Here is a 24,689-nt window from a genome sequence, read left to right as displayed (position 1 = left end):
CTCACTCCAGAATACTGATGAGGGGTGGGGGGGGCTTTTAGATGACAATTGCCAATGATCAAATGTAGCCTCTTTGGTATTGCATGTGGACATTGGCTGCCACTTTCATCACATGAATGTTATTTGACAGTCACCAGCCCATGCCCGAGTGCTGTCCAGGTCTTACAGTCAGCAAGCATTGGCTACTTTATTTGCTGATTGATTTCATTGGAATTGGACTGTGCAATCATCAATTAACATGCCCTCTTCTGACCTTGTGAAGGAAGGAAGAACATTGATGACACAGCTGCAAATGGTTGAGTTTTGAGCAAGTGCTGCATGATGTCCTGTGGCTGGAGTGATTAACACAACACGCTGAAGGTCCGATTCCTACCACCGAATGTTTTCACTTTGATGCTCACTGAGTAGCTTTTCCAAGGCTTGAACCCACACCAGGTCAAATTCCGCCTCTGGACCAGCTCTTTGGTCCATGAATGTGATGCAGCTACTGCTACATCATTCCACTGGGCATTGGCAAGTTGATTGTTGGAGAATAATTATTGTTGACACCTCTGTCAACAACAGTTTCACTCGCTTTACTGATGTGCAACAGTAAATTGATAGGGTGGTAATTAGATGGATTCGATTTAGAAACATAGATACAAATCATAGTGCAGGAGTAGGCCATTCGGCCCTTCGAGCCAGCACCGCCATTCAATATGATCATGGCTGACCATCTAAAATCAGTACCCCATCCCAGCTATTTCCCCATATCCCTTGATTCCTTTAGCTAAATCTAACTCTGTCTTGAAAATATCCAGTGAATTGGCCTCCACTGCCTTCTATGGCAGAGAATTCCACAGATTCACAACTCTCTGGGTAAAGAAGTTTTTCCTCATCTCAGTCCTAAATGGCCTAGCCCTTATTCTTAAACAGTGACCCCTGGTTCTGGACTCCCCCAACATCAGGAACATTTTTTCCTGCATCTAGCCTGTCCAAGCCTTTAAGAACTTTATATGTTTTTATAAGATCCCCAACCATCGTTCTAAACTCTAGTGAATACAAGCCTAGTCGACCCATTCTTTCATCTTACGTCAATCCCACCATCCCGGGAATTAACATGGTGAACCTACGCTGCACTCCCTCAATAGCAATAATGTCCTTTCTCAAATTATGAGACCAAAATTGCATACTATATTCCAGGGGCCTATCCAAGTCACCCTGCAGCCTCACAGCAGATCTGTGTCAACCGCAAACGTCTAAATCGTTAATATATATTATATTGTAAACAATTGGACTACAGGCACTGAGCCTTGCGGCACCCCACTAGTCACTGCCTGCCATTCTGAAAAGGACCCGTTAATTCCTACCTTTGCCTTCCTGTCTGCCAACCAGTTCTCTATCCATGTCAATACCCTACCACTAATACCATGTGCTACAATTTTGCACAATAATCTCATGTGTGGGACCTTGTCAAAGGCTTTTTGATAGTCCAGATACACCACATCCACTGGCTCACCCTTATCCATTCTATTTGTTACATTCTCAAAAAATTCCAGAAGATTAGTCGAGCATGAATAAATCCATGCTGACTTCATAAATACATGCTGACTTTAACCGATCCTGTCACTGCTTTCCAAATGCACTGCCATAACATCTTTAATAATCGACTCAAGCATCTTCCTCACTACCGATATATGGCTAACAATAATTCCGTTTTCCCTCTTCCTCCTTTCTTTAAAAAATTGAGTTACATTGGCTACCGATCCAGAGATCGAGAAAACACTCGTTCTGTACTTTGTGAACAGGGTATGATTGATAATTTTCCACATTGATGGGTTAATGCCAGTGTTTTAACCGTACTGGAACGTCTTGACTTGGGATGTAACTAATTCTGGTGTGCAGCTCTTTTGTACTGAAGCTAGGATGTTGCTTTATCCCCCAATCTCTGCTCCATGCAGATGCTTTGCCCTCCTCGCACTTCCCCCGTCTCCACGTACCCGCTCCCAAGATGAGGCTTTCCATTCAAGGGCATCCAAAATGTCCTCTTTCATGAGTAAACCTGGTTTCCCCCCTGCTGTCATGGATGGATCCCCACCTGTGTCTCGTGTCCCGAAATTCTGCTCTTGTTCCCCCTCCCCGCAGATGGAACAAGGATAGAATTCCTCTGGTCCTCACCTTTCACCCCACCAGCCACTGTATCCAATACATCATCCTCCGACATTTCTGTTACCTCGAACGTGATCTCACCAAGTCACATCTTCCCACCTCAACCCGTTTCCACCTTCCACAGAGATCACTCCCTCACAACTCCTTGGTTAACTCATCCTTTCCCACCCAAACTACCCCATCCCCAGGCACTATTCCCTGCAACCGCAGGAGATGTAACCTGTCTGTATACCTCCTCCCTCACCTCTATCCAGGGTCCCCAGGAGACCTTCCAGGTCAGAGAGAGAGATTCACGTGCATCTCTAATCTCACCTACTGCATCCGGTGAGATCAATAGTAAACTCGGCAACTTTTTTGCCGAACGCTTATGCTCGGTCAGCCAAGGCCTACTGGCTCTCACAGGTACTAACCATTTTAACTCTCCTTCCCCTACTGACCTTTCTGTCCTGGGTCTCCTCAGGAAGCTTATGGTACATACAAACCCAACAGTATGTACATTGAATTATCTAATTTTAGATAACCTCTAACTACCTCCCCCCTCCCTGTTCTCCCCCATAGCCCACCTCCCAAATACAACAACACAACTTTTCAACACAAGAATAGTATAGAGATCAGAAAAGTGACTATGATAAACAAAATGGTCTCTTTTCTCTCACACCGCCTCCCCTGTGCCCCACCTGGACTTACATCTATTTATTTCTTCCCGCTCCTTCATTCCTTCCTCTGGCTTCACAATTTGCAACCCTCCACTGCCTGTCTCACGCCACCTGCTTTTGTATCTGGCCTTTGTTCCAACCATTTGCCTTCAAAACAAAGGTCTGTGTCCACCGTATTATCTGCCACACTTTGTCTTTCCTCTCCTCTCTTCCAGCTCTCCCCCCCCCCCCCCCCCCCCCCCACTACAATCAGTCTGAAGAATCCTAATCCGAAACTTCACGTGTGCATGTTCTCTGGAGATGCTGATTGACGCACTGAGATACTCCAGCACTTTGTGTTTTTTTTATTCCTTCTCTGTTTGAAGTTGAACATAGCAATATTGACATTAACAGTGTGGAACTCTACACAGGTACTGCTAACATTTCATGGGAAAATCCAGGTAATGTCTTACTGCCGTATAGACCCTCGTTAATACAGTTTTGGCAGAAAAGAAAACCCTGCCAAAGATTTAAATATTTTAAAGTTGCCACAAACATTTTTATTTTTTTACTAATTCTTTGTCAAAGGTTTAGTTTCCTTTTCCATGAATGCTCAAAGTTCGTCATTAATGTTTAAAGTCTGCAGTAAGAAACGTCTAAGAGATGTTGAGAGAAAACTCCATCCAGTGGTCTGCAACAGCGGGTCCTTCTTCACCAACTGGTTGACGTGGCTCACATTATATCCCCTGGCTGACAGAGCTTTCTTCAGGCAACTATCACGAAACGCTGTCATCGTGGGGCTCCCTCCCCTCTCATCAGCTGCCACCTTTTCCACTTGGCCGTCACTTTGTCAACTCCACTGCTCCCCCCTCCACAGCGGCCACCTCCTGAATTGCCAACGTGACTCGGCCAGGGGTTGTTCTCCTTCACCTCCCCTATTCTCGCTCGCCTTCCCAGCTTGGAATCAAAAACGGCTGAAACCGGTAGAGCAGCGACCCTGGGTGTCGCGCTTATATCTATGAAGCATACGGAAACCCTAGCCATCCTCGCCATTTGTGTTTCTCACTTTTATTAAACCCTCGGAGCGCAGCAAAACCCACCTGCTCAGCCTCCCTAAACCTGCTGGGTCCCAACCCAACAGCTGCAAAGCATCCAAATCCCTTGGTGTTGCAAGCCTGGGCTTGACTGAACTAGTCTGATTTTCCATCTAGTTCCAACTTAAAATTTCCCTTCAAAGAAGAGTTGCCAAAGAAATGGTTTCAGGAAGAATCGGTGGTTTCACCCTTCAGATGGCTCTGAAATTATTCTATAAACATGGTTGCAAAAACACAGGTCATTCAGGAAAAAGGACCAACCTATTGTGAATTGTTTACGTAAGTGTGAGTTTATGCAAGTTGCCGGTTACGCAATGTGGAGAGTGCCTGAAATTGGATTGGAGTGGGGAGAGGGGAGAGGGGAGAGGGAAAGTCCAAAGGAGAATGACAGAGAATCAATGTGAACAAAGGTACATTATCATTAAAGCTTAAGGAATGTAGAAATCAAGAACCTGCACAGTAACAGAATCAAAATCACAAACGCAATAACTTTTCAATGCAAGAATTGCACAGGGATCAGAAAAGTGACTATGATAATCAATATAGTCTCTTTTCAGCCCCAATTGCATTGATATTTGGAAACTAACACACACTGTCACACTCACAAGGAAAGCACTTTGTACCACTTCTCATTATTTTCTTTCCTAAGGGAAATTTTGTGCAACTATAAACTCTCTCCACAAACTGTTAAACACTAGTTTAAACTTGTGTTCACCAGAAATATTCACACATTTGCACGGAGTGAATGAATGCGAGGGGATAAGTGCAGTAGTTTATAACTCCTACAACAATCCCATCGCACAGTAACAAATGCTGCAATGCTGGTGGAGACTAAATCGTCTGCATTCTCAGTGGGTGCTAAAGATTCAATGGTGCTATTTAAATGAAAGCCTACCTGTTCCTTGATGTTTATCACTCAACCAACATTAATTATTTAGGGAATCCTAGCCTCCACGTTAGAATACAACACAAGCATTCTGTTACAAAGGTGTGTCTGGGTTAGAAAACACACCACATATATTCAAGTTAGTTGTTTTTTATTTTATTCATGCCTGTAGTGGCCTTGCAATAATGTAATAAACATTGGGGGGTATGAAATTAAAAACTGACAGATAATGGAACCAATCTAAACCCAAAGATTTTTTTCCAATATACCATCCTGAACCAACACACCAAGGCACTTGCATAGTTTGCTGGTGATGGACAATCAGAGAAAGGCTATACTGCTGAATTTTAAGCATACACATAAAGCTTTCAACATCTTCCAATCGCCCTGAATGGCTATGGCTGCCGGGTCTAGACACCCAGCCAGAAGAATTATTATTCCTGCATCTACCTCAAGTCTTCGACACTCAAGAATATAGGCTGACGTGTCTTAATCACTCCTCATAAAACAAATCTGCCATCATGGGAATTAGTATGGTGAACACAATATTGATCACAATAACATTATTTATTTGGTAGGGCTGCCAGACCTGCATACAACATTGCAGACACTGTTTGACCAGTATCACTGTACAAAAACACCCCTGCAATTGACACCAAAATACTAATTTGCATTTCTATTTACTTGATTAAAATGCATAACCTTTCTCCACATTAAATTAAACCTTAGGTACACAAAAATGCTGGAGAAACTCAGCGGGTGCAGCAGCATCTATGGAGCGAAGGAGATAGGCAACGTTTCGGGACAAAACCTTTGCGTTCTCACCAATGCACTTAATCTGTGCATACGCCCTGAAGCCTTTCTGTGCATCATCGCCTTAGAGAACAACAAACTCTGAAGAAGGGTCCCGACCCGAAACTTCATCCATTCCTTCTCTCCAGAAATGCTCCACCATTTTGTGTCTATCCTCAAACTATTTTACCCAGATTGCAACCTTCACGTGGTCCTCCCTGTTTCAACGAATGCAATTAACCCAGCGTGCACAATCAAATAAGATCATATAGAACAAGTTGTCCAACAACTTTAGGCTGTGCACGCCATACGCAAGAAGAAGACAACCCACTGTGCAGGCTTACATCCAGTCCAAACCATCTAATATTGTGTCAAGAGTGTTTTATTACTATATGTCCTGAAAGGGGACAACAAAATTCTTATTTGCAGCAACACAATAGATATGTAAACACAGTACTATATAAGCCAATAATAAACAATAAAAAAACAGTTCCATTTATATTAAAAAAACAAATAAGCAATAATGGTGCAAAGTCAAAAATAATGTCCCCAAATCTCTATGGTTCGGAGTCTATTTAGAGGTTGCAGTTTTTAATAGCCTGAAGGTTGTTGGGAAAATACTGAAGATGGTCTATAGTTCCCAGGCATATCCTTGCAGCCCTTCTTAAATAGAGGCACATTTGTCACCCTCCAGTCTTCTGGCATCTCACTTGTATCTAATAATGATTCACATATCTCTGCCAGACGGCCTGCATTTTATTCTCTTCCTTACATTGAACACCTTGGTTGAATATCCAGCATTTGACCACTACTAAACAAAGGCATTAAAACTGTACCAACAAATTTATAATAATTCACAAAGAACATAACCACTCATTTGGAGCTGAAATATATATGACACACTCTTGTAAATCCCATTTCATAGAAACATCGAAAATAGGTGCAGGAGTAGGCCATTCGGCCCTTCGAGCCTGCACCGCCATTCAATATGATCATGGCTGATCATCCAACTCCGTATCCTGTACCTGCCTTCTCTCCATAGCCCCTGATCCATTTAGCCACAAGGGCCACATCTAACTCCCTTTTTGAAACTTTTTGAATCTCTCCCTGCACTGGAGACCCGACCTTTTCTCGTCGGGTCTCAGGTGTCGTTGAGGCCGCAACGAGGAGCGGCCTCCAACAGGAAGAAGCCGGGGACTCAGGTGTCGACTCACCGTTGCCGTCGCGGAGCTGGCCGAGTCCGGAGCGGGTGGAGCGGTGGAGGAGCGCTGCTGCTGCTGCTGCTGCTGCTGCTACCGGAGAGTCGGAGGCTCCAACGACGGGTCTGTGGACGACGGCACCGGGAGCCCACGGCTCCCTGGAGGGAGACCGCTTTTCGGGGCTCCTGCAACGGCGACTTCTCCCGCCCGAGTTGCGGGGTTGAAGAGCTCCTGGAGCGGGGCCTACATCACTGCCCCGCGCGGCTGGAATGGCCGCGGACTCTGCGAGCGCACGCCGGGGGCTCCAACACCAAGACCCGGTGTGCGACCTCGCACCACCCGGCGTGGCTTTAATGGCCGCGGGACAATCGCCATCGCCAGCCGGGGGCTATGACTTTGACTCTGACATCGGGGGGGGAGAGTGCAGTGGAGAGATAAGTTTATTTGGCCTTCCATCACAGCTATGTGATGGATGTTTATGTTAAATGTAATTATGTTGTGTCTGGGGTCTATTTGTGTGTAATGTATGGCTGCAGAAACGGCATTTCGTTTGGACCTCCAGGGGTCCAAATGACAATTAAATTGACTCTTGACTCTTGTATGAACATTTTAGACTTGTATAAAACCCACATCACTGCTTTCATTCATTTATCTATACCCAGTGCCTCCTGAAGCCAAAATTACAAAACACCAATAGATTTTATTTAAGAGCAATGAAGTAACTGGGAGACTGACAAACTCTTCAAGAATATTGGGAAATATTAATTCTACGAATGTATTCTGTGGAGCAGTGCCAATGGCTATTCTAGGCATTGAGAACACAAACTGCTATCTGGCCAAACTCTCCAAAATGCACTGCATTATTCTCATCGTCGTGAACAGTGGATTGTACCAGAAGTGCAAATTTAGCGTCTGAATACAGTACATCAAATTGTTGCAGAAATTATTATGTTTTTAAAACATTTTTTAAATCATGCCTGTTCTGTGGATCCATCTAGGCCTTTTTGTGGACACTGGGACTGCATCAAACTACAAACTGTATTTAGTACTGAACCTGAAAGTTGCTTTAAACTATATACCGGCTGAGAATTAGGCTTAAAAATACTCCAACATAGATCACAACTCTAACATACAATTGACAGGAAGAGACAATGTTGGAGTAGCTCAATGGGTCAGGCACCCTGTCTGGTGCAACTCCAAGCACTCTGTCTATACTTGCACAGAGCAAAAGCTTTCCACTGTACCTCGGTACACATGACAATAAACTAAACCCAGTTTATTAACCAGCATCTGCAATTCCTCCGTTTCTATACATAATTTGGAGGGAATGGACAAACTTCCTTTTGGTCAGGACACTTCTTTAGTTATGTTTTAAGTTGCGATAGATGGGAAAGATGGAGAAAGTTGGTGGTATGCCTGGATGATGACTCGGAGTGACTGTCCAAGTGTTTCTGCTGGTCGAGAGAGAATGTTGTAAATGTACAAAGTGAAGATGATCTCAGTTAGGTACCATTCTTAACAGGGATAATTCATTAGAGCCCTGTCGGTCAAGTCCAAACTGTCAGATATATACCCCACTTAGGTCATACACTGCTGTGTTTACAATGTGGCAGAAATCCCTGCTCTCCATTGGTGTTCTCCCAGCAATAACCCCCCCCCCCCCCCCCCCAGCTTGTGCGTGGAGGGGCTGACTGTAGGTCTGCAGTGGGTGGGTTGGTGCAAGTGGTGCTGCACTCAGTGCTGAAATGTGGGGCTCATTGCTCCACCCTGGTCAGCAGAGTGATTCCAGTCCTTTGCTGGGGATTACCAGCATCTGCTCCACTTATTTAGTGTTCACGATATGGTCTCATCTATACTGCAGAAACCAAACACAAATTGAGTGACTTGCAGCAGAAAGCCTCCACTCACTCCATATGGACAAACAACCTTGATCTTCCAGTTGCCTGATCAATTCTCAGACATCTCTGATTTAGGCTCTTGAACTGAACCATCATATCCAAAAGCAAGCGGAAGTACCAGAATGTCATCTTCTAAGCGGAAGATTAATCAGCAGGATAACAGTGATAGTGATTATTTCAGATAAGAGGTCATTCCAGCTTGCATCAGTACTAGCCATTTGTGATGTAAGATCATCATGCAATAGTTTCAACTGAATTGAATCCTTTATTTGTCATTCAGACCTTTCAGTCTGAACGAAATGTCGTTGCCTGCAGCCATACATGTAATAATAAACAACACACAATAAACACAAATTAACATCCACCACAGTGAGTTCACCAAGCACCTCCTCACTGCGATGGAGGCAAAAGTCTTATGGTTGCTGTCTCTTCCCTCCTCTTCTCCCTCTGCGCTGAGACGATACCCCACCGGGCGATGGTAAGTCAGTCCCGCGGTTCAAGCTCCGCGGCCCGGAGGTGGTCGAAGTTGCCGCCCTCCAGTCCAGCGGACGCAGTTGTTGCCACGGGAGCTCCGGAAAACAGGCATCAACCTGTAACCCGCGAGCTCCCGACGATGTCATCCACTGGCCCTCCTATTTCTTTCTCCAATAACAATGCTGGCCTGTTGGATCCTTCCAATGTTCTCATTTATTTTGAATACCCAACAACTAGAGTATTCGTATCTCTCAACTCCAGCATTAATTTTGTTTATTTCACTCCTCTATTTTCATTCATCTTCCTTTCATTCTCCTTCAGACAGATGAACTATAACTTGTCATCAACCATTGTCTCTCAGCCAACATTTACATTGCCCAGTCTGCCACGCAAACCAGGCTCCACCCTATCCCCACCCATTGAATCCACCTGTATGTCACGCTGCCTTGGGAAAACAGCCAACATAATCAAGGATCACTCACACCCTGGTCATTCTCTCTTCTCCCCCGTCATGCAGAAGATACAAACACTTGAAAGCACGTAGCGCCAGATAAAGGAATAACTTATTTTCAGTTGTCAACAGACTCTTGAAAAGACCTCTCAAATGCCAAGGTTGTATTCCCCATATTTCAATCTTCCTCATCGCAACTCGTGTACTATATTTAATATCTGTACTTCCTCTACAGCTGTAACTCTATATTCTGCATTGCTTGTTTTCTCTTTAGCACTGCCTCATGTATTCATGCATGGTATGTTTTGCCTGGACAGCACGTAAAACAAAGTTAATTGTTATCTCGGTATACATGATAATAATAAACCAATACCATTAGTGTTCCTTGGTCCCCACCATAACATAGACATCCCATTGTTTCCTCCACATCATGTGAAACCCCACTCTTGCCTCTGCAACGATAAACATGCCCATTCTCTAACTTTGCCTCGTTCTGATGGAAGGTTAAATACAAGATTTAATAGACAATTTTAATAGCCATACATAGGACAAACCATTGCACTCCTGGCTGCCAAAAGAATTGTCATAAACATGTTATTCTTCTGTCAAAATCCAGACAGCAGTCATTTAATTGATGTAGTGAGAAACATGAACTTAAATGATAAAATATATTAAAACATAACATTACAGAGAAAAAAAATCTTTATTGTAATAAATCCGAATGACACATTCGCAATTGATTGTTCACTTTCACATAGACTGTTTGTTAAACCTGCGAATATCCTCCCAAACACAGACACCTGTCCCTCAACAAACACATTCCCAGAATGTTAATGAAATAATACATTTTTAAGTTACTAAATTTAGGGTTAGTGGAATTTAAAGAAATTAATACAATGCTAGAATAGCTTTTAAAAGATTCAACTACAGCAGAGAATACTGCAAACAAGATAATGTATTGGTTCACCTGTTGGAGCTGAGCTTTGGAGATGCGGATGATAGAAGGCAGCTTGGTGTTGCCTGGAATGAAGGGTAGCTGCCTACGACCAGGGGAGCGTGATTTGTTCTCAGCTGACTGGCTCCTGTGCAAATCTGACTGCTTCCTGTGAAGTGGATCCGAATCAGAGGGTAACAATACTACAGGGCTCGGGGATCGGAGGGGATTCTGCATCCTTGGAGTGTTGGGATGTGGCAAATGAGTTGTGTTCAGCTGTGAGAACATATGGATGGGAATATTGGTGAATTAAAAATTAAGACTGCTCTTGCATACATGAAAAAATATAAGCACGCACGCACACACACACACACACACATGCACGCATGCACACACACACACACCTTATCCAGGTAGAATTCAGTCTGGAGCGATATTAGTGTTCACAATGGAAAACAGTAATACAGACATATTCATTCAAGGATACAACCAACCACTCATTGAATTGCAACTCAAACAAAAACAAATGATACAGATTGATGAATAGATGAATAACTGCTGTGTTAAAAGGCAAACAATACAAGACTGAAGGCACCTTCCTCTTTATTTTTAGTTTTTTCTTCTGAGCCTATCTACCTTTTTGCTGGGGAATAATTTTACAAGTGTCCATAGATCAACAACTCCCTCAAGTGGCTATCCCAAGCTCGGGATCGAGTATCCAAAGTGATTTGACCATCTGGGTATAACACAAAGATCCAATCTTCATTTTACCACATGGCAATACGAGCTAAAACCCGTTTACTTTCAGCTGAGGCCTGCCATGGGCCTAAACTGGCCTCCACAGAACAGACTTTCACTGAACCAAAATAAACCATGGGAAACTTTGCAACTGCACCACTGAGAAATATCTTTCATTTCCAATACTGACTCTTTCAATATTTTTATATTATTTCTTATTCCAATGCCAGTTAAAATGTCTCCAAACATTTTACAAAAAATTATGTTTTTGAATGTCTTGTCGAGAGCAGGAGAATTTCTAGTCAAGAACAAATTTTGACATTTTGTTTGCTATTGATGGCAAATACCAGCAAGTTGTTAAACAATATTATTTGGCTTTTGGAAAAAACAAACACAATTGTGTTTTAAAAGATCGATTTTGTCATGAAACATTGATTAATTAAAGGATTTGTTATAAAGAAGCAGAAAAGCAAGTGGACAAAAGAGATTTGAAAATTAGTTTTGTGTTAGACAGTATAGTCAAAGTTCCTGCAGTATGAAAAAACTGACACCATTTATTCTTAATATATATGCAGAAAACTCTGAAAAAATGTTCACTCTTACTTAACATATCCAGGGTTGTTTAATTACTTCTGCACAATGGAAGCACAGTAAATAATTCACAAACGTTTAACACCAAATGATCTGAAATGATAAAAAAAAAAAGTGGACTGCTGGAGGAACTCAACAAGTTAGACAGCTTCTGTGGAGGGAAATGGACACAGATGGATTCTTCAGGCTGAATGATAATGTAATGATAATAGGGTTATGTCTAAGCTGAATCTCAATTTCTTGCACACTCATTTGATATATGCGTGAACTAGTCTGGATGTGAATGGAGGAGATATGATTAATAAGTTTGTAGATGACATGACAATTGATAGCATTGTTGATTGATAGGTTGGTCTTGGGCCGCAGGATGAAATTGATCAGCTACTAAAATGAGAGCCATGGCAGAGTGAATCACGTCTTGCTAAATGTGAAATGATGAATTTTGGAGGACTATGAGGGCAGAATATACACAGTGGATGTAGGGCTACAACAGGTATTAAAGAACAGAGGGATCTCAGTGTATAAGGCCAAAGATCCGAGAAGATGACAGCACGTGGGTAAAGCAGCATTTAGGATTCCTATCTTCAGTAGCCAGGACGCTGAATATAAAAGCAGGGAAGTTATGGTACATCATCATGAAACATTGGTCAGGCCACAGCTGGAGTATTGGTCATCCTACCATAAGAAGGTCAAGGCTGCACTGGAGAGGGTGCAGAGAAGATTTGTCACCTGGGATGGAACATTTCAGTTATGAGGGTAGACCAAGTTTGTTTTCCATAGAGAGACGGCTGAGGGTTAAAATAAAATTCCAAGCTTGGGAAGGGTAGATAGTTGGAAAGTTTTCCCCACAGCAGAGATATCTAAGACTAGATTTAGGCCAAGAGGTTCAGAGTAATTCTGAGGAAGAACCTTTCCACTCAAATGGTTGGAATATGATAATATACATTGTTTGGGTAGGTAATGGAGGCAGAGACTTCCACAACATTCACGTATCTAGACTAGCAGTTGTTATGCACCAATCCAAATGATGGTAAGTGAAATTAATTTAGATGACAGTGCGCAAAAAGTGTGTTCCTGTACGAAATGACTCAATGACTGTACCATAGAACAATACAGCACAGCACAGGAACGGGCATTTCAGCCCACAATCTGTCCCTAACATGATGCCAAATTAAACTGACCCCATCTGCCTACATATGATTAATCTTCTTCCAATCAATCTTTAAAAAAAAAACTTGTCCTCCAAATCTACTTTAAGCATTTCCCCTCTCACCCTAAAACTATGTCCACTAGTATTTGACAGTTCCACCCTGGGGAAAAAGGCGATCGACCCTATCTATGCATCTCATAATTTTATATACTTCTGCCAGGTTGCCCCCCAGTCCAGGTCAGTGATATGCACCAAAAGGGTCATTCCAAAAATGACCCCAGGAGTGATTATGTACTCCTCACCAACTGTATATATCAGCAAGCAAGAAATAGGCAAATAAAACACTGGGCTCTGAACAGTGATCAGTATATTTGAAATATGAAACAGCAATTAGCACCTGTACAACAAATTGTAAATAACAAAGCTGAAAAAAACCAGCCCAGGTCACACCTTCCAGTGGCAGCGGTTGGTCAGTGGAAAGCACCTTCATCTAAGTGAGAAGGTTCACACCAAAGACAGACACAAAATGCTGGAGTAACTCAGCAGGACAGGTGACATCTCTGGAGGGAAGGAATGGGTGACGTTTCGGATTGAGTGTCTCAACCCATTTCTTCTCTCCAGAGAAGCTGCCTGTCCCACTGTGTTACTCCAGCATTTTGTGTGATCTTCGGTTTAAACCAGCATCTGCAGTTTCTTCCGACACAGGTTCACACCCAGTTCTACTCACTTGAACACACCAACTGCAGGAATGAATGGTCACTCCTCCATTTTCATTAAGCTAGTGGATCAGCACAAGATGTCGAGGACCATTCTGGCAGCATCACACACAACTAAAACTGAAGCCTCAACAGAAGCTACAAGCAGACTAAACATTAAACTAGAGATTGAGTTAAATAATCCACAATTTAAAAAACCCAACGTTTTGTGGGGTGACTAAGTGGGCCAGGCAGCATCTCTGGAGGACATGCAGTATAGATTAAATTAAAACTTCTAAATAATGCTATGGTGGCGCCATCAAGTGTGGCAGCCTCGCCAGCAGCTGTTCGTCCTTTCATCCTTTAAAAAAATATTTAGTCTGTAAAAGTTTTGTATTGGAGGTCTTTTAGTCTTTTTTATGTGGGGGTGGTGGGGGGGGGGAAGGAGGAAACGTTTTCTCAGTCACTACCTGGTCGAGGTTGCATCTTTCCTCCGAGCCGCATCTTTGCCCCCTCCTCGCGGCCTACCATCTGGATTGCTGCGGCCTTCCTACCGGAGACCGGCCAGAGCTTCAGCAGTGGCGCAGCACTGAAGTACCATCGCGGAGCGGGTGATGCCTTACCGCCATCGCCGTGGTGGAGTTCTGGAGTGTTGGGACTGTGGGTGGCGCTGAATTTAACATCGCGAGAGCCTTGGATCATTCGATGAGGATCGCCAGTGTTGGAGCTCCGCCCAGCTCGGCCTATGGACTTCGGGAGCAGCGGTCTCCGATAGGAAGCGGCCGATTCGGAAACTCCAAGCCGCTGAGAGTGTTCTTCCGTTCCGACGCCGGAGTTCCATCATCCCGGCGAGAGGGCAGGAAACACCGGGCCGCCGTTGCAGCGACTGCGGAGGCCTCTATAGGCCTCGACCACGGGTGAATAAGAGGAAGATGACTGAACTTTGTCGCCTTCCCTAAGTGGGAAATGGTGATTCCACTGTGGGGGGATTTGTTTACGTTTTCTCTTAAATTCTATCGTGTTGTGTTTATCTTATTTGTGTGCTGCATTGTTACTCTAATTTCACTGCATCAATTGGTGTATGTGACAATAAATGTCCTTTGTCCATTGCCAGTCATGAACAGCAATGACTAATGAAACCAACAGGAGGCGGTGGTTCAATGACCATCCCCTCTCTGATGCTGGGATCAGCAAATGAGCATAAAAAACAAAGCTGAAGCATTTGCAGCATCTTCAGCTGACTGACTTGGCCTCTTTTTCATATCTCCATGTTATCAGAAACTATTCCAAGTCAATTCATTCTATTTATTAAGAAATATAAAATACACATTTTATATAATATAAAAAATAATATCATAGAAACATAGAAATTAGGTGCAGGAGTAGGCCATTCGGCCCTTCGAGCCTGCACCGCCATTCAATATGATCATGGCTGATCATCCAACTCAGTCAAATATAATAATAACAGCAAATCGTGGAGGTGAAAAGAATGAATGCTTAGAGCAGTGGTTGTGCTGTCAATTTAGCAGTGTTTGGAGTTGCATGCTCATCCACGCAAGTGGGCAGTATTCTATTATTCTCCAGAAATTTAACTGAATAGACTCTTAATTGGAGGGGGTATGACGCACCTTAATCATCATAAACCAATCTGCTTTAGTACCCACAGTGTTTGTAGCATCATGAGCACGGAAGCAGGCCATTCAGTCCAACTTGTCGAGCAAATATGCTAGTCCCATTTACCTGCATTTGACCTATATCTCTCAAAACCTTTCCTATCCATGCACTTGTCCAGATGTCTTATAAAGGCTCTTATTGTACTACTTCGTCCGGCAGCTTATACCACTGCCCTCCAGTTATTGATTCTTAATTCTAGGAAAAAGGCTGTGTGCATTCACCCGATCTATGACCCTCTTAGTTTTAGACATCTTTTTAGACGTCAGCAGCCAGGCCTGGCTGTGAGTGTCATTACGTCCGTCTACTATAACCTAAATATATTATAGAGGTCTGGAATAACGTGGGTTTACTATACTTGTACTCCTTGATTCCGCTACTCTACAACACTCTGCAGGGCAGTACTGTTCACCATGAAAATCATAGCATGGTTTTATTTCCCAAAATGCATGCAACACCTCACTATTATCTGACAAGGTTTAGATAACAGTCAGTGTAGCATATGTGTTATACAGATCCAGGCAGAAGTAGAGATCTTAAGACAATTGTCAGCGACTTTGATTAAGCAACATGGAAGAAATTGCACAAAACGAAATAACCCCGGGGACCCCGTTTTCTGAAAAGCAATTCTATTATAAAAAGATTGTAGTGGGAAAAAAAACCAAGAGACTCGTGGCTGCTAATACAGTTTAACCTCAGCTAACAGCCTACCGTTTAAAACAAATTTCCTTCGAGGTTTGAATAACTTTTGGCACAGAGTATCAGTGCCACGACCTTGCTTGTGCTGAACAGATTTTTTTTTTAAACGGCAGCTTCTAAATTGCTTCTTGTAAATTTTTTTTTTGCAACCAGGATTTTCTTGTCAGAAAACGTGAAAGTATATTACAAAGAGACGCCTTTGAAGGTGAAATATTATATACTGCTTGTAAATAAATGTTTTTGTATGTGTGTATGTCCCTTTAAGAAATGGCAATTTGTTTGGTGGCGTTAACAGCGCTCCCGTGTGGGCGGCCCGGCTCCCGACTGGAAGGCACTCCCGTAGGGGCGGCCCGGTGCGGGGCTGAGACGCTCCCGTGGGGGCGGCCCGGTGCAGGGCGGAGACGGTGCTCGGTGGCTGAGGCGCTCCCGTGTGGGTGGCCCGGTGCGGGGCTGAGACGCTCCCGTGAGGGCGGTCCGGTGCAGGGCTGAGACGCTCCCGTGGGGGCGGCCAGGTGCGGGGCTGGAAGGCGCTCCCGTGTGGGTGGCCCGGTGCGGGGCTGAGACGCTCCCATGAGGGCGGCCCGGTGCAGGGCTGAGACGCTCCCGTGGGGGCGGCCCGGTGCGGGGCGGAGACGCTCCCGTGCTCCCGTGCGGGGCTGAGACGGCCCGTGAGGGCTCCGGTGCAGGCTGAGCGACCTGAATCCGGGCGGGGCGGAGACGGTGCTCCGGTGGCTGAGGCGGCGTTCTGGCGGCAGTGGATGACATCGTCGGGAGCTCGCGGGTCACAGGTTGATGCCTGTTTTCCGGAGCTCCCGTGGCAACAACTGCGTCCGCTGGACTGGAGGGCGGCAGCTTCGACCACCTCCGGGCCGCGGAGCTTGAACCGCGGGACTGACTTACCATCGCCCGGTGGGGTATCGCCTCAGCGCAGAGGGAGAAGAGGAGGGAAGAGACAGCAACCCTAAGACTTTTGCCTCCATCACAGTGAGGAGGTGCTTGGTGAACTCACTGTGGTGGATGTTAATTTGTGTTTATTGTGTGTTGTTTATTATTACATGTATGGCTGCAGGCAACGACATTTCGTTCAGACCGAAAGGTCTGAATGACAAATAAAGGATTCAATTCAATTCAACATCGATCACCCCGAAGCAGCAGTTTGACTGCTTGGCCATGGGAGTATATTATTCTTCCGTTTAAGTTTGTATGATGTTTGCTTTAAAGCAGCAAAGGTGGGGAGGTTGCCACTTTTTTTTTCCTTTTGTGGTTCTAAATACTGAGTTTTGTGGAGGCGTACTGTGGAATTTATTTAATTGTGGAATTTATTTTGATGTGCAAATTTTGTGTTGTGAGAATCTAATTGTTTTGTGTGAAATATTTGTTACTAACACCTATTCTCTCTCATAGGTGTTAGTAACAAATCGAGCTGTCTGTCTTTGGACACGTTCGATGGAAGAAATATTTCTATTTGTGTATGGGTCCCATGCTGCAACTGCATAGTCCAAATGAGGTCTAACGAGGGTGAAGTACAGCTTCTCCTTGACAGAAGTTGAACAATGATGGAAGTTGCACCTCAGAAAATTTAGGACACCTGTTGTTTTCACTGTTGCATGGTGAGTCTGTCCATTCCAACGCAGATCATTCTGCAATTTGTTGCATTATGTACACTCCCTTACACATAACGGTAAGGGGGGAATGTTCGAAAATTGTAAAGCCCCATGGTGGCATCCGCGGTTGACAAAGGAAGTATTACAAATTGTATCTCAGTGTCAGATTTGCCAGAGACATTACCCTGGGAAACCTGTGCAGACTGAACTAGGACGTATGCCTATACTGCACCGGCCTTTCCAGTATATTCAAATTGACTTGCCTAGAGTAAACCATTATAAACATTGTTTGGTTATTATTGATATTTTTAGTCGATGGATTGAACTAATTCCTACTCCCAATGCTACAGGCCAGTCCACTGTTGCTGTTTTGTTACGTGAAATTATGCCAAGATTTGGACTTCCTAAAGTTATCAGCTCAGACAACGGACCACACTTCTCTTAATGAGCAAATGTGTAAGCAGTTGAACATTCGACAACAGTTCCATTGTGTACACCACCCACAGGCTGCAGGGATTGTGGAACAAGCTAATGGAATTTTAAAAAGCAAGCTTGCTAAACTAACTGAAGAGACAAAGCTTAATTGGGTACAAGTTTTGCCTATGGCCCCGGTACTCTATGAGCATCATACCGCATTCTACCGCTCAATTGACCCTGCTAAAATAATGTATGGGTGGCCCCTCAGGACACCCTGGGGGGCTGAAGAAGTTGCAGAAACGACCTTTGATCCCCATGCCTTGGATGAACGATTGTTAACATACATGCAATTACTAACAGATTCTTTGATAGTTTTGCATTCACAGGTTCGAGAGACGCAACGGTCCTTAGACAAACCACCAAAAGAAGCAGTGCTACAGGCTGGCGATTACGTTCTGAAACTACTGTTGTATAACGTTAATACCTCCACCAATGTAAAGCACTTTGGTCAACAAGAGTTTTTTTTAAATGTGCTCTAGAAATAAAAGTGACTTGACTTGACTTGATACGCAATTGGGATCGGAAGGGACTGGGCAATCACTGGAGAGGTCCATACCTTGTACTTCTCACCACTCCCACAGCCGCTAAAATAGGACACCCTCGGTGGGTGCATCACTCTGACTGCAAAAAGACAGCTGTACCGGGCCATGAGTAAGGCCTCTGGCCATGACTCCAATCTGGACACTGTTCATCATCATCATCAGTTCTTTGACTCGATTAAATGGATCATGGGAAAAAAAATGTGTACCTTAAAGCAGCCCATGTGTGCGCATGACGTGTTACCCCTGCTAACCAGTCCAGCTGGGTTTGTGCAGCAATGCCACGAAATGGGAAGGGAGGGATTCCCATGGTCTCCATCCCATTGTGTATCACTGAGAAGTATGCCTTACTATGGTTTTTCTTCCTTCACTAATAAAACCAAGTGTCGGAATAGCAGGGGTGGTTCCCCGAAGTACAACGACTTTAAGGGATGGTACATCCCACCTTTTAAGTCAGATTGGAAAATTAATGTGAAGAACAGGGCCCAACATCCACGATTAAAGGTAATGGAGGTCTCCCAGAAGCCAGTTAATGCCACCTGTCATTGTCACCACCAAGGTACAGGGGTTTTCCTGGGAAACAGTTCATGCCTTACTATGGACACTAGTGCCACCACTGGCCCACCCCGACCTGTCAACTGCACATATTTTATCTGTGGATCATGGGCCTATCCATGGTTACCAGGGATGCCATCAGATGATGGGAATATGGCAAGACGGGAATATGGCCCCCATCATTGGACAGGGTGTTGTTATCTAGCTTATATTGTCCCTGCAATGAGCCATTTTATTCAAATAACTGACCATCGGTCAAAGTCAGCATGGATTTATGAAAGGGAAATCAAGTTTGACTAATCTTTTGGAATTGTTTGAGGATGCAACAAGTAGAATGGATAAGGGAGAACCAGTGGATGTGGTGTATCTGGACTTTCAAAACGCCTTTGACAAGATCCCACACAAGAGATTAGTGTGCAAAATTGGAGCACATTGTTTTGGAGGCAGGGTATTGATATGGATAGAGAACTGGTTGGCAGACAAGAAGCAAGGAGTAGGAATTAACGGGTCCTTTTCAGAATGGCAGATACTGATTAGTGGGGTTTCACAAGGCTCCGTGCTGGTACTCCTGTTGTTTACAAAATATATTAACGATTTAGACGAGGGAATGTAACATCTCTAAGTTTGTGGATGACACGAAGTTGGGTGGCAGTGTGAGCTGCGAGGAGGATGCTATGAGGCTGCAGGGCGACTTGAATAGGTTGGGTGAGTGGGCAGAAGCATGGCAGATGCAGTATAATGTGGATAAATGTGAGGTTATCCGCTTCGGTGGAAAGAACAGGAAGGCAGATTATTATCTGAATGGTGACAGATTAGGATAAGGGGAGATGCAACAAGACCTGGGTGTGCTTGTACATCAGTCACTGAAAGTAAGCATGCAGGTACACCAGGCAGTGAAGAAAGCAAATGGCATGTTGGCCTTCATTGCGAGAAGATTTGAGTTTAGGAGCAAGGAGGTCCTACTGCAGTTGTACAGGGGCCCTGGTGAGACCGCACCTGGAGTATTGTGTGCAATTTTGGTCTCCTAATTTGAGGAAGGACATTATTGCTATTGAGGGAGTGCAGCGTAGGTTCACCAGGTTAATTCCCGGGATGGTGGGACTGACATATGATGAAAGAATGGGCTGGTATTGGCTGGAATTTGAAAGAATGAGAGGGGATGTTACTGAAACATAAAATTCTTAGAGGATTGGACAGGGTATAGAAGCTGGGATGTAATGTTAAAATTGTACAAGGCATTGGTGAGACCAAATCTGGAGTATGGTGTACAATTTTGGTCGCCAAATTATAGGAAGGATGTCAACAAAATAGAGAGAGTACAGAGGAGATTTACTAGAATGTTGCCTGGGTTTCAACAACTAAGTTACAGATAGGTTGAATAAGTTAGGTCTTTATTCTCTGGAGCGCAGAAGGTTAAGGGGGGACCTGATAGAGGTCTTTAAAATGATGAGAGGGATAGACAGAGTTGATGTGGACAAGCTTTTCCCTTTGAGAATAGGGAAGATTCAAACAAGAGGACATGACTTCAGAATTAAGGGACAGATGTTTAGGGGTAATATGAGGGGGAACTTCTTTACGCAGAGAGTGGTGGCGGTGTGGAATGAGCTCCCAGTGGAAGTGGTGGAGGCAGGTTCATTGGTATCATTTAAAAATAAATTGGATAGGCATATGGATGAGAAGGGAATGGAGGGTTATGGTACGAGTGCAGGCAGGTGGGACTAAGGGGAAAAAAAATTTGTTCGGCATGGACTTGTAGGGCCGAGATGGCCTGTTTCCGTGCTGTAATTGTTATATGGTTATATGGTTATAGATACAGAAAAAAATTTCCCGATGTTGGGGGAATTTAGAACCAGGGATCACAGTTTAAGAATAAGGGGTAGGCCATTTAGGACTGAGATGAGGAAAAATGTTTTCACCCAGAGAGTTGTGAATCTGCGTAATTCTCTGCAGTGAGGGCCAATTCATTGGATGTTTTCAAGAGAAAGTTAGATTTAGCTATGGAAATCAAGGGATATGAGGAGAATGCAGAAACAGGGTACTGATTTTTGGACGATCAGCCATAATATTGAATTGCGTAGCTGGCTTGAAGGACTGAATGGCCTACTCCTGCGCCTATTTTCTGTGTTTCTATGTAACACACTAGGGACAATTTACAGTGGCCAATTAACTGATCACGAGCTCTGGTAGTGGTTCTGCCAGCCCACTGCAGTCAAATGACATGCTTTAATGAATGAATGAATAAGTTTATTGGCCAAGTATTCACATACAAGGAATTTGCCTTGGTGCAACTTGGCTCTGCGTTGGGGAGGAAGATGGAAGGGCGGAGTGATTAGCAAATTACGTTTGTGGTGGGACCTTAAGGCAAAGGCACCAATTTCCCTAACATTTATTGGAAAATGGGAGGAGGAGGCTGCGTCGGCAAAGCGGACAAAGCAACAACAGACAGGAAGAAGCGGCAGCTGGCGAGAGGGGAGGCCTCACGGTGACTGAGCATGTACTGTAGGGGACTACGGCCTGGATAAAGTGCTGTCCCCAGGAGCGACAAGGTGAGCCGCTACAACAGCTGCTTCAACCGGACCCTGTGGCAGCTGGTGAAGAGGGGCTTCGCTGGTGCAGACAGCGGCATCGGCACTTAGTTTTTGGGTGAAACAACACAAAGTGCTGGAGTAATTCAGCAGACTGAATCGGTCTGAAGAAGGGTCCCGACCCAAAACGTCATCTATCCATGTTCTCCAGAGTTGCTGCCCGACCTGCTGAGTTAAAAAGCTTGGAAAAACTGATACAAGCCAAGATATTAGAAGAGATTACCAAAAAGTTGGCAAAGGTTTTGCTGTGCCTTAAAAGAAGTGGTAAAGAAGATGACTTTTTGGATTTGATAGCTGAAACCAGGGCTTCCATTTCTGGGATTGAAAGAGAACAGGATGCAAAGAGGCAAGAACTGGTGGAACCACAGAATAATAAAGAATGGGTGAACCATTCTTGAACTGAGAATCCGAATAAAAAAATATTCAATAAAGTTTCATAAATTTATGCGAGAGAGAATGTAAAGGATAGGAAAGATATAGGAAAGACGTTGTCAAAAGGTATAGAGAAGATTTACGAGAATGTTGCGTGGACTCGAGGGTCTGAGCTACAGGGAGTGGCTGGGACTATCCCTCAGAGCGCAGGAGGATGAGGGGTGATCTAATAGAGGTGTACAAAATCATGAGTGGAATAGATCGGGTAGTCTCTTGTCCAGAGTAGGGGAATCGAGAACCAGAGGACATAGGCTTAAGGTGAAGGGAAAAATATTTAATCTGAGGTAACGTTTTTACACAAAGGGTGGTGGGTGTATGGAACGAGCTGCCAGAGGTAGTTGAGGCAGGAACTATTGCACATTTAAGAAACAATTAGACAGGTACATGGATATGACAGATTTAAAGGATATGGGCTAAATGCTGGAGTTGGGACTAGTGTAGATGGGACATGTTGGTGGGTGTAGGGCCTGATTCCACGCTGTATAGCCTAATATGTAGAAAGCACATGACTGAATGAGCCATTCTGCACTTTGTGTCAATGGGATGTTTCTACATAGCTCAATGACAATGAGCTGTGACAAATCAAATACTGGAAGAAAATATATCACTAAGCTGCAAGAAAGATTTCTGCTCACAGTGAAAATGATGGATTGTTGATTTCTGCCTTTTTTTTAGTCAACTTGCAGTTTTATTGCCTTTGTTGTAGACCAATGATTTAATATCAAGATTGGTAATACTGTATTGGTTGCAAGCATTTGGTTAAGTAACATCAGGGTCAATGAATGAGATTGAGGAGTACCAAAGCTAATTATTTTAAATGCTCATCGTGGTAGCAGTGGACTCGTCAATCCTGAATGCAGAGGAACCCATGGACACACAGAGAAATTCAGATTGTGATTAAATTGGAAAAAAGTTTGAGACTCATTACTCCAAAGTGACAAAATAGTGAACAAGTGCTGTACAGACACGCCTTTCCAATCAATTAGCATTGTACCACCATTGGCAGCAATCTTCACTTGTACGAAGAGAAATACTTGACTCTCATTATAGATGCATTGTAAAGTTTAGGAAAACCTTCCTTAACCATCATGTCTGTCTCTGAAATTGCAATTGTAGATCTGCTGTGATGTTACTAATGCTGTTTCTCGAATAATAATGAGGAACTTTTTTTTTAAAGTATTCATAATATAGCCAAGATTTCTCAGTACAGGATCACTATAGCTGGTTCCCATCACTGGAATAATGATCTATTTCAAAAAATGGAAATACCTACAGGCCTTAAGTGACAAAACCTGATGAAGGACAGTTCAGGCCTATCGGTCCTCCTCTCCATCCTTCCTTATTGCACACGACATGGCTGACAATCAATAAAAATACTCCGGGCAATTCCAATGTTAATTCTTAAGCTATACCGAGCGGAAATTATTAAAAACACAGAAAGCTCTATTTATTTTCACGTGAGAGCCTATATTGACCAAAATAGTTAGTCTTGAAAATCGATGTCGAAAACAGTGATAGCTATACCAAACAATGGGACACTGGACAGTGCATTCAGAAAGTATTCAGACCCCTTCACTTTTTCCACATTTTGTTACGTTGCAGCCTTATTCTAAAATTGATTAAATTCCATTTTTTATCATCAATCTACACACAATAGCCCAGAATAAAAAAAGCGGAAACAGGTGTTTAGAAATGTTTGCAAAGTAATAAAAAGAAATAACTGAAATATCACATTTACATAAGTATTCAGACCCTTTACTCAGTACTTTGTTGAGGCACCTTTGGCAGCGATTACAGCCTCAAGTCTTCTTGGGTATGATACTACAAGCTTGGCACACCAGTATTTGAGTAATTTCTCCCATTCTTCTCTGCAGATCCTCTCAAGCTCTGTCAGGTTGGATGGGGAGTGACGATGCACAGCTATTTTCAGGTCCCTCCAGAGATGTTCGATCGGGTTCAAGTCCGGGCTCTGGCTGGGCCACTCAGGCACATTCACAGACTTGTCACGAAGACACTCCTGCATTGTCTTGGCTGTGAGCTTTGGGTCGTTGTCCTGGTGGAAGGTGAACCTCCACCCCACTCTGAGGTCCAGAACGCTCTGGAGCAGGTTTTCATCAAGGATCTCTCTGTACTTTGCTCCATTCATCTGATTAGTCTCCCAGTTCCTGCTGCCGAAAAACATCCCCACAGCTTGATGCTACCACCACCATGCTTCATCACAGGTATGGTATTGGCAGGTGATGAGCAGTGCCTGGTTTCCTCCAGACGTGACGCTTGGCATTCAGGCCAAAGAGTTTAATCTTGGTTTCATCAGATAAGAGCACCAGTGAAAATAACCCCTTTGGCAAACTCCAAGCGGGCTGTCATGTGCCTTTACTGAGGAATGGCTTCCGTCCGGCCACTCTACCATAAAGGCCTGATTGGTGGAGTGCTGCAGATATA

The 24,689-nt window shown here is 43.9% G+C and overlaps 1 protein-coding gene across 4 annotated transcripts in view; it reads right to left on the bottom strand.

Annotated features, from left to right (window-relative positions):
• The window catches only part of LOC129700425 (tau-tubulin kinase 2-like), a 168,923-nt gene that overhangs the window by 6,718 nt on the left and 137,516 nt on the right, over positions 1-24,689 (bottom strand). For 3 of the 4 annotated variants that reach the window (XM_055640896.1, XM_055640894.1, XM_055640895.1), the window contains exon 14: positions 10,545-10,787. The exons of the other annotated variant lie outside the window; for it this stretch is intronic. In XM_055640896.1, coding sequence (XP_055496871.1) covers positions 10,545-10,787 — 243 coding nt within the window. The remainder of the gene's footprint in view (positions 1-10,544; positions 10,788-24,689) is intronic. 4 annotated transcript variants of the gene reach the window in all.

This window comes from Leucoraja erinacea, chromosome 9 (genome assembly GCF_028641065.1).
Source record: "Leucoraja erinacea ecotype New England chromosome 9, Leri_hhj_1, whole genome shotgun sequence".
NCBI classification, from domain to species: domain Eukaryota; kingdom Metazoa; phylum Chordata; class Chondrichthyes; order Rajiformes; family Rajidae; genus Leucoraja; species Leucoraja erinaceus.
This window is presented reverse-complemented; position numbering and strand designations above follow the sequence as displayed.